This window comes from Leuciscus leuciscus (genome assembly GCF_965113295.1).
Source record: "Leuciscus leuciscus genome assembly, chromosome: 11".
In the NCBI taxonomy this organism is placed as follows: domain Eukaryota; kingdom Metazoa; phylum Chordata; class Actinopteri; order Cypriniformes; family Leuciscidae; genus Leuciscus; species Leuciscus leuciscus.
The window spans coordinates 29,786,986-29,797,615 of NC_138735.1; the positions used below are offsets into that span (position 1 = coordinate 29,786,986).

Sequence of the window (10,630 nt, forward strand, 5' to 3'; positions counted from 1 at the left end):
ACATGTTTACGGAAATAAAATGTATTTCTATAGGACATTTCATAATATGTGGTAATTTAAAGCGCTTTAAACAGTCTTAAAAAGACCAAATGGATATCAATTATACTGAAATCAAAATAACTGTGTAAGAAAAAATCAGTGTAAACATTTAAACTTATAATATCCCTCTAGAAAATGTAAATAAAAAAATAATATTCGAAATTATTCAAATTGAACAAACAACTGACTTTACTGCATTTCCCCCAAAACTGGTTCATTTTCGAAACGCAATGCGTAGTAATATTGTCCCTCTCACAGCCCCGTATTTGTTTACATTCGCAGCCTGAAAACTGACAGCGGAGGAAACACTAAAACACATTAATGTCAGGCTTAATTTACACATTATGACCCGATTATCATATAACACACTGTATATTTAAGTATATTATAGTTTATATAGTATATAATAAATGACCGGTAGCTGATTTAAAGGGATGTCAGCCGTACATAGAGCAAACGCGTGGGAAATTTCAGATTCGGAGAATGAGAGTGATGACATTAAAGCATCATCATCATCATGTGTAATACTCGATCAGAACAAGTCTGTAAATGAATCAAACACTTCTTCACCCTCCGCCCGGGCGGACGACGGCAGCATCAGCGGGGATGGAGTGATGATCTCCGGCAGGAGGAGGAGGAGGAGAGAGGAGGTGCTGGAGGAGCTGGAGGCGAGAACAGCTGCCAAAGAGAGACGGAGAGAGGAGAAGGACAAACTCAAAGAGAAGAAACTACAAGAGCAACAGAGAAGAAAAGAGGCAGCGGAGAGACTGAACCTGTTAAAACCTGAAAACTTCATTAAGAGTCTGACAGCTCACATTCATGCAGGTGAGGAACAACTTCACCTGTCGAGCATCTTCAAGTGGAGATGCAGTGATCTTGATTATATATACAGTTATTGTGTTTCTTAAATGAGTTGAATCTGTCTGTAGTGCTGTTGCGGGATGCAGGCTGTGATCTCTTGCTCAGGAGTCTTGATGGGTTGCAGTGGAGGAACCGGATAGAGAATCAAGGTCTTCCTAACAGCATCCGCTGGACACGGCAAGCCCTTCAGGTCACTAGTACCTCAGACTGTTGCTTCTTTCTTAGTCTGTCCATTAGAGGTATAGCAGAGGTGTCAGGCTGCAGTATTACTGTGGCAAGGGCTCATTAATGTCCCAGCAAGTGTTTGTTCTCTGTGTGTGTGTGTGTTGTACACAGCAGACTGAGGATGAGGATAAAAATGGAGTTATTGAAGAAGATCAGGTCCTGATGGTGATCTCCCATAATGAGTTGGAGGACATGGTGATGTCACATAAAACAGTGACCAATCAGTCGGTCAGTCATTATTATATTTTTATTATATCATTATAATATATATATATATATATATATATATATATATATATATATATATATATATATAGTACAGGCCAAAAGTTTGGACACATTACTATTTTTTATGTTTTTGAAAGAAGTTTCTTCTGCTCATCAAGCCTGCATTTATTTGATCAAAAATACAGAAAAAAATGTAATATTGTGATATATTATTACAATTTTAAATAATTGGTTTTCAATTTATTATACTTTAAATTATCATTTATTTCTGTGATGCAAAGCTGAATTTTCAGGATCATTACTCCAGTCTATCACATGATCCTTTAGAAATCATTCTAATATGATGATTCATTATCAAAGTTGGAAACAGTTCTGCTGCTTAATATTTATTCTAGTTTTTTAGGATACTTTGATGAATAAAAAGTAGAAAAATAAAATTAAAATAAAAAAGAAGCAAATGTTTTAAAAATAGAAATCTTTTGTAACAGCAATAAACACTACTGGTCAGTCATTTGGGGTCAGTAATTTTTTTTTCTTTCTTTTTTTGAAATAAATCAATACTTTTATTCAGCAAGGATGTGTTAAATTGATAAAAAGTGATAGTAAAGAAGATTTATATTATTAGAAAATATATATTTTTTATTTTGAATAAATGCAGTTCTTTTTAACCTTTTATTCATCAAATATATTAGGCAGCAGAACTGTGTCCAACACTCATAATAAATCAGAATATTAGAATGATTTCTAAAGGATCATGTGATAGACTGGATGTCACATGTGACACCGAAGACTGGAGTAATGATCCTGAAAATTCAGCTTTGCATCACAGAAATAAATGATAATTTAAAGTATAATAAATTGAAAACCAATTATTTTAAATTATAATAATATATCACAATATTACATTTTTTTTCTTTATTTTTGATCAAATAAATGCAGGCTTGATGAGCAGAAGAAACTTCTTTCAAAAACATAAAAAATAGTAATGTGTCCAAACTTTTGGCCTGTACTGTATATATATATATATATATATATATATGACATAATAATCTCCATCATTCTAGGCTCTTATTGGTGATATGTATGAGGGGGCGGAGTCTCTGCTGGATCATCTATATAAGTACTTGACCAGAACTGCAGGGAAAGTTGTCACAATTCTAGTGACGATCAGTCATCAGCAACGGTAAACACACATCTCTCAAATCAGCTTACATTTAATGTTAAATCTCATAATATGAATGGACGTCTCTAAGTGCATGTGTGTGTGTGTGTGTGTGTGTGTGTGTGTGTGTGTGTGTGTGTGTGTGTGTACACAGATCAGGATCTTGGGGAGAAGATGATTTGGACCTTCACCTCAATCAGCATCATCTGGACACAGAAGAGGTCAGATAAATCCATCATCGCCCTTGTCATTTTTCAGTAATGTATCCTTCCAGTAACCATGCCTTGTTTCTGTGATGGGCAGCTGTTGGTTCACCTCCAGCTCTACTGGAATGTGGCAGTTCACTTCCTGTTTGGCTGGCAGGAAGTGACCGATCATGTGGTTGCACTTACCAAGGCTTTATCTAAGAGACCTTACAAGTGAGTTTTACACAGAAATCACACAAAATAAATCATTCAAAAGCGCTGGGTTTACTTTTACTTCTGTTTTAGTGTTTTTGCATTTTATCTTTTGGCAATTATTCATGCTTCTTATTAGCTGTTATTAATAAGAATCAAATTAGGGAACTTGTCCAAATCAAATTAGGGAACTAACTGCTGTATAATATTAATTATGAATTGCTTTTAGTGTGTCATTATGCAGAAGACACAATTTCACACAGACTTTTAATCACTCTTAAAGCAAGATCTGATCAAGTGTTATTCCCCAGATGCCGTATAGCTCATACAAGTTTGACTCATGCTTTTTTAGACTCCATCTATGCATGTTTTGTAAGATTCCCCTCTCCGTTAAACATATTTTATTGGACTGTCCTGGGTTTAATACATGTAGAATGCTCTTTTATGAAGTTATTTCACTTAAGGACTTATTTAGTAAGATTATGCCTGAAAAGGTTTTGGAGATTTTTAAGATTTTTTATCATATGTTAATTAATTATTATTATTTTTTTGTATAATATGACGACTTGTGTTTGTTTGCTGGGTTTTATTGTATTTATATGATATTTGTATTTTTGTAATTACATTTTTTGCCATGAAAATAGCCTTAGATGCTGACATGGCATTAAATAAAACAATCTATCTATCTATCTTTCGTCAACAGTAGCTGTCGTGTGTTTGTGTTGTCAGGGCGTTGTGTGGCGCCCCTGATCTGGGCTTCTGCATGGACGGCTCGTGGTCAGCGGGTGTGCGAGTGGACAGAGACGGCCACGGTCTCGCTCAGGTGTGGACACGTCAGATACAGCAGCTGAACCGTGTCAGTCCAGCCATGGCCAAAGCCGTGACGAGCGCCTACCCTTCCCCTTCCCTCCTGCTGAAGGTAACGTGTGTTCAGACCAAGCGGCAGCCTTCCCGTCTCTCTCTTTAAACCAACACTGAAGTGACTTAAACTGCAATTCATCGTCTGACCGCTAGAGGCTGCAAAAGAGAGTCAATCTCATGTTAAAATGCCCAATTTTACAGCAGAAATTTTTTTTACAGCCTGGTACAAAAAGTGATTTTGGTCTATATAGCTAATTTTGTCCTTCATGATAACTGTAAGGGGGTGAATTTTTTTATAACTCATCTGTTTAAATTATATTAAGCCTTAAAATTCTGCCTAATTAAGGGCATGGCCATTTGAGTGACAAGTGGATTGTCACTGATGTCACTCTGCTGTCTGTTAGCGTCACGTCAGCTAATCCCGCCTCTTTGCCCATTGCCATTTATCCGGGAGTGACACTCGGTGATGTGCTGCCAAGATGGCGACGGCCGGCTCCGCCCACTTTGGGCTTCAAAAATGCTCTTCAGAAACCTAAGGGTGACGTCACGGACACTACGTCCATATTTTTTTAGTCTATGGTTCAGACTCACGCTGAACATCATTCTTCATTGGCCCTCATTCTCATCCTCTCCTGCTCCAACAGGCCTATGAGGAGCTGCCGTCTGAGGAGGAGCGGCGCAGACTATTGGCTGATCTCACTGTAGTAGGCGGAGCCAAAGAGAGGCGTGTTGGTCCTGAGCTCGCTGTAGTAGGCGGAGCCAAAGAGAGGAGTGTTGGTCCTGATCTCGCTGTAGTAGGCGGAGCCAAAGAGAGGCGTGTTGGTCCTGAGCTCGCTGGCCGTGTACATCGCCTCCTCACTTCCCAGAATCCTCATCTACTGCTGGATTAGAACCAGTGTGGTCCAACTGTGGAATGAAAAAACTAACTGTGCACTTTATAACCAGCAGACTATAGAAGATTAAACTTCTTCTAAAAGTTTGTGCCTCAAATGAATACATTCATCCTCCAAAATGAACATATTCATTGCTTTGCTATCAATAATACTTGAAAAATGTCACATTAAACGTTTTGTAACATTTCAACGATACTAAAATAACTCTGCCTTGGCTTGTGAGCAAAGCACCATATATCTGCCTAGCACCACAATCTATCATGGGTTCGATTGTTATATAGATTAAATGCGTTCAATGCAACCCTGATTGCACTGTAAATTGCCTGGATAAAAGCATCAGTCACATGACTATGTACATACAGATGCATTCATGTAGGCAGCACAAACACGGTTCAGGATATGTTATGATCAGGAGTTTAATACATGTGAAACATAAAAATCAAAAGGAGTAAATCAGATTCTTCCAAAAACACGTGCAATAATGAAATGAGCTTTTTTATTGTTGTTTTTTTACTGCAAAACAATGTAATCAGTAAGAAAACATGCAAAAAGAGTACAAAATCATTCACTCATCAAATGATGAATCATAATCAGATATTAATAATACGAGAGGGGAGGTTAAACTAATAAATAAAAGTTAAGTGAATAAATACAGAAGGAAGAAAACACAGTCATATCTGAAAATACACAATCTACAGATATGCATTTAGTTGTCATAGTAAGAGCTGTAGCTCTCTGGTATTGAATTACGATAAAATATTGTAACGCTTGATTTAACAGACCAGTTGACAGGCTCAGATATTGATCTACAGCAGTTCAGTCAGCCTGTGCTGGATTTATAGATGCCAGGAAGTTTTTCATGAGGTTTATGATGATGTTCTGAGCCCATCTCTCTGAGTCTGAACGAATAAACACACATGCTGGAGATACTGTACAGCGCCTATATTGAGAATATATTTACAGTGTCATTGAACTAATCTGCTGCCTTTGAGGTTTCAAATAGCTGATGACCAGATTTCAACTAAAAGTAAGGTAAAATAAGATGTTTGGCATGTCTTGATCTACGTTAATATATACGAGAAACGTCTAAAAAAAACGGGTCACATGACTAGCAGCATTGGCACTGGAAATGAGCAAGTTATAAGAAATGTAAACCTTCAACCCCATCCTGAACCCTGTACTTAATTGGAAAAAGAAACTAAGAAAAAGGAGAGTGAGTTTGATTCACTAGATTTCATGACGGTTATAATTCAGTCTAGCGAATGAATTTTGATAGTTTGGCAAGGGAGACGACGCAGGATGAGGTTTTGAGTTGAACAGTGTGTGATGTGTGTATTTAAGGAACAGTTCATATAGCAGTGACAATTATGTCATTTACTCATCCTCATGTTGTTCTGGAAACCCATGTTTTTCTTTTCTTCTGTAGGACACAAAATGAGAAGTTAAATGTTCTTCAAGAAGATCTCATACTAGCATAAGGGCTGCACGATTATAAACAAAATAAGAAAATTATATAATATTTCACTGTAAAATAAAGTATTAGAAAAAATTATTTAATAGTAATAGTTTTATTTTACAGTGCAACTAATATTTATGGTCGTTTTCAAACGTTAAATCATCAAGATTTTAGCGGAGACCTTAAAGCTTCTCTTTTGATGGTTTATAAGCACTTCTCTTTACAATTTTGGGAAGATGGTTGCACATGTAAGCGATCTAAATGCAGCACATTCATGGATGAGACACATAATCTGATCCTGAGCTGAACTCGAGTAAATGAACACAGTGCCACGCTTCACTCTCTGAAACACGCCGCGCATATATTATGTACTAATTGCACTAAGCCTATTAAACCTAATATTGTGAACTGGGTTTTATTTCAACTAATCATGCAGGCCTGCTCATACTCATAAATCATATGAGTTTGGAATAACATGAAGGTGAGTAAACGATGAACTCTCCCTATATTTGCATGTAAAATGTCAGTGTCTCATGTCCAGCGGCAGCGTTTCCTCTTGTATGTCTCGAGATCCGAGGAGAAGTCGTCCGAGTCACTCTCAGAGGCGGAGTCAGGCCAAAGGGAGGTGTGGCCTGTTGGAGTGTAGGAGGGGCCGAGGACGCAGGAACCGGTGTGTTCCGGTTTATACACAGAACTGAGGTCATTTACCGTACGGCCCTCACTGGAAACAGACAGTGGCGGGTCACAACAAGCACAGGAAGCAGAAATATGTGGATTTATAGGGTTAGGAAGGGAGTTGTGGTCAGATGTGGGGGCGGAGCCACAGTAGAGGTCAGAAAGTGAGGAGGGATCGAGGTAACAGGTGACATCCATTATAGAGACTGAGTTCTGATACTGTGCATCATCTGGACATGAAGCAGAATCAGGGTATATAGAAGCTTCAAGGCAGGAGGCAGAATCAAGAGGGTCATCTTTACTGCAGTAAGAACCAGGGTTATCAGAGAAGGAACTAGAAATAAAGACAAGTTCAGTGTCAGAGGGATTGTGGGAAGGAAAGGGGCTTGTGTGTTTGTCAAAGTTGCCGTCCTCTGTTTGTGTGGCTTTGTCCTCGCTGTTGTCTGCGCAGGCGTCTGCGGATCCGAGGGTCAACACCCAGCCCAGCTGGTTAGACAGCAGCAGACGCAGACCCGGCGGGAGTGGAAGCACACGCAGGGCGTCTGCGCAGTTCGGCAGTATTTTGCGCAGCTGTGTACAGCACAGGTACTGTAATGTGGTGGCAGCAGAGTGTGAACGGATCAGTTTCATGCTGCTCTTCGCTGCAGTCGAACACACCATCGGATACAGGCGCTTATTTTGCAAGTGAGTAGCTGCTATTCCTGACAGAACCAAAGGGGATAGATAGAACGATAGATAGACAGACAAACGGATAGAACAACAGAGATAGACAGACGGATAGATAGATAGATAGATAGATAGATAGATAGATAGATAGATAGATAGATAGATAGATGAAAAAGAAAGATTGTAGTTGCAACAGCTGTTTGAGTAAGAAACACATTCATAAAGGAAAGAAAAGAGTGCATGTCTGTCGTACCGATGCAGCGACGGTTCTTGTAGAAGCTCAGGGTGCCGTGCCAGCTGTCCAGATGAACCCCGATGATGGATCCTTGACCGAACCGTGAAGAAAAGTTCACCTTTGACCCCTTATGATGGAGGTGACCTATACCAAGATAAATGTAGATTCAAATACAGAGTTAAAAACCCCACAAAATCCCTCAAATAGAGTCAGAAAACCTGCACTGTTAAACATTTGTGTCGGAAAGAAGTCTCTTCTGCTCACCAAGGCTGCATTTATTTGATAAAAAATATAGTAAAAAGAGTAATATTGTGAAATATTATTTAAAAGAACTGTTTTCTATGTGAATATATAGTAAAGTGTAATTTATTCCTGTGATCAAAGCATCATTACTCCAGTCTTCAGTGTCACATGATCCTTCAGAAATCATTCTAATATGCTGATTTGCTGCACAAGAAACATTTATGATTTTTATCAATATTGAAAAGGAATTCAATTAGACTTATTGAAGTCAAAATATTACTTTTAGTCCATTTAGTCACTATTAAGGGTTAGATCAGGTAGTAATTGGTACAATGCTAAATGTTTTTTTTTACTTATGTATTTTTTTATGCACAAATATGTGCAGGTTTTATGTATTTAAATGAATAATGTTGAATTAACACGTGACCTCTGACCTCACCTGTGTAGGACAGACCCCAGCTGTCCTCATCAGAGCCCAACAGACTGCAGAAACTATGTTTGAACTGATCCAGGTTCACTTCTGATGTCCCGATACCAACCATCTGGCTCATGAAAACACAAGATGCATATTTAAAATAAACTCTTACTAAGACTTTCTAAAACATTTTTATTAATGACATTATTATCAAGAATGTCTTCATAATAATATAGGCATGTAAAGGTGTCTGCTTAGATAATCAGTATTGTAATTTAGTATCTGTGTACATCCAGTCTCCATGGGGCCGTTATGTTAAGACAGTGTCCTAAGATCTAGTATGACCCATTAGCAGTTACTCAAGGCATGGTTAGTCTTACTTTTCAGTATCAAATTAGGCCAATGTACATTTTTATGTAACTGACTTTAAAAAGTTATAAACAGTCTTAAAGAAAGCGGTTTATGCAACTGACAGAGGTGGACAGTAACAAAGTACATTTACTTGAGTTAAGTGCACTTTTTGAGTATCTGTACTTTACTTGAGTATTATTTTTGCTGGAAACTTTTTACTTTAACTTCACAACATTTTGAAAGACAAATATCTTACTTTTTACTCCACTACATTTCTGTCAAGGTCCTTGAGTAGAGAGTAGTAACGTCAGTCCGGGGGTGATTTTGGTTTTAGGGGTTGCATTTTGTTTGGAAATGAAAGTCAGGTTGGCGTCAGAAGAACTTGACGTCTGATTGACGTCAACCCGACTTTCATTTTCAACCACAATACAACTTTGTCCAACGTTGGAGATCAACGTCAATCTGACTTTGGATTCTGAGATCAACCTGATTTTCATTTTCAACATTAGGTTTGGTTCTAAATGCACATTTTGTCATTGTTTTGGAGCACACTAGCTTATAGATAACAGTAACACTAGCTTATAGATAACAGTAACACTAGCTTATAGATAACAGTAACACTAGTTTATAGATAACAGTAACACTAGTTTATAGATAACAGTAACACTAGCTTATAGATAACAGTAACACTAGCTTATAGATAACAGTAACACTAGCTTATAGATAACAGATAACAGTAACAATAGCTTATAGATAACAGATAACAGTAACACTAGCTTATAGATAACAGTAACACTAGCTTATAGATAACAGTAACACTAGCTTATAGATAACAGTAACACTAGCTTATAGATAACAGATAACAGTAACACTAGCTTATAGATAACAGTAACACTAGCTTATAGATAACAGTAACACTAGCTTATAGATAACAGATAACAGTAACACTAGCTTATAGATAACAGTAACACTAGCTTATAGATAACAGATAACAGTAACACTAGCTTATAGATAACAGTAACACTAGCTTACAGATAACAGTAACACTAGCTTACAGATAACAGTAACACTAGCTTATAGATAACAGATAACAGTAACACTAGCTTATAGATAACAGATAACAGTAACACTAGTTTATAGATAACAGTAACACTAGCTTATAGATAACAGTAACACTAGCTTATAGATAACAGTAACACTAGCTTATAGATAATAGATAACAGTAACACTAGCTTATAGATAACAGTAACACTAGCTTATAGATAACAGTAAGGCTAACATATTCATACTAAAAGCCAAAAAAACTTTAAATAGGGCACTATTTGAGGGAACAGCCGTTTGCGTGTCCGAAACCATTGTGGACGTTATTGAGTGACTTATTCAATCTCACATTCAATCCCACGACTGGAACTGTGTTCTGGAAATAAATGTGATATTGATATGAGGGTAGGTATAGATTCAGAGGCATAAGGTACTGTAAGTATTACACACAACAATGCAACAATAATAAAACAATGCATTGACATTTACTTTTTACTTCTGATACTTAAGTGCTTTTAAAAACGAGTACTTCTGTACTTTTACTCAAGTAAGGAAGTCGTGTACTTTGTCCACCTCTGACCACTGAAGCCAGATCTCACCATATCTGTGCCGTAGACCGGTGATGTCATCTTGATTTCCCAGAAGTGTTGCCCGTCAGCGAGAGCCTTTGCGCCCCTGATGCCGGCGGTTCCACAGCTGTACTCCGAGTGGAAGCTCACCGTCCGGTTACAGCAGCTCAGAGACACAGAGGGAGATCTGCCCTCCTCGTCCCAAACCCAATCACATCCTTCACACAATCAGAAACAACATCTCAAACCATAGCCTGTTAACGGTCAGTGCTCCATATGTTTGATCAAAAATAAGGTAAAAACAGTAATATT

General features: G+C 37.7%; 2 protein-coding genes across 3 annotated transcripts in view; one reads left to right on the top strand and one right to left on the bottom strand.

Annotated features, from left to right (window-relative positions):
• Positions 1-257: 257 nt before the first annotated feature.
• On the top strand, positions 258-4,857 carry eme2 (essential meiotic structure-specific endonuclease subunit 2). Its single transcript, XM_082183487.1, has 8 exons — positions 258-864; positions 969-1,090; positions 1,240-1,353; positions 2,418-2,536; positions 2,670-2,736; positions 2,819-2,934; positions 3,643-3,832; positions 4,419-4,857. The coding sequence occupies exons 1-8, from the start codon at positions 474-476 to the stop codon at positions 4,662-4,664; spliced, it is 1,365 nt and encodes a 454-aa protein (XP_082039613.1). The 5' UTR covers positions 258-473; the 3' UTR covers positions 4,665-4,857.
• Positions 4,858-5,733: 876 nt separating this feature from the next.
• The window catches only part of spsb3b (splA/ryanodine receptor domain and SOCS box containing 3b), an 8,899-nt gene continuing 4,002 nt past the window's right edge, over positions 5,734-10,630 (bottom strand). The window contains exons 4-7 of one of the 2 annotated variants that reach the window (XM_082183481.1): positions 10,349-10,536; positions 8,382-8,484; positions 7,718-7,843; positions 5,734-7,499 (exon numbers count right to left, since the gene is read on the bottom strand). In XM_082183481.1, the coding sequence (XP_082039607.1) occupies positions 6,655-7,499; positions 7,718-7,843; positions 8,382-8,484; positions 10,349-10,536 (1,262 nt within the window). In that variant the 3' untranslated portion in view covers positions 5,734-6,654. The remainder of the gene's footprint in view (positions 7,500-7,717; positions 7,844-8,381; positions 8,485-10,348; positions 10,537-10,630) is intronic. The other variant, XM_082183482.1, reaches the window with a different exon arrangement.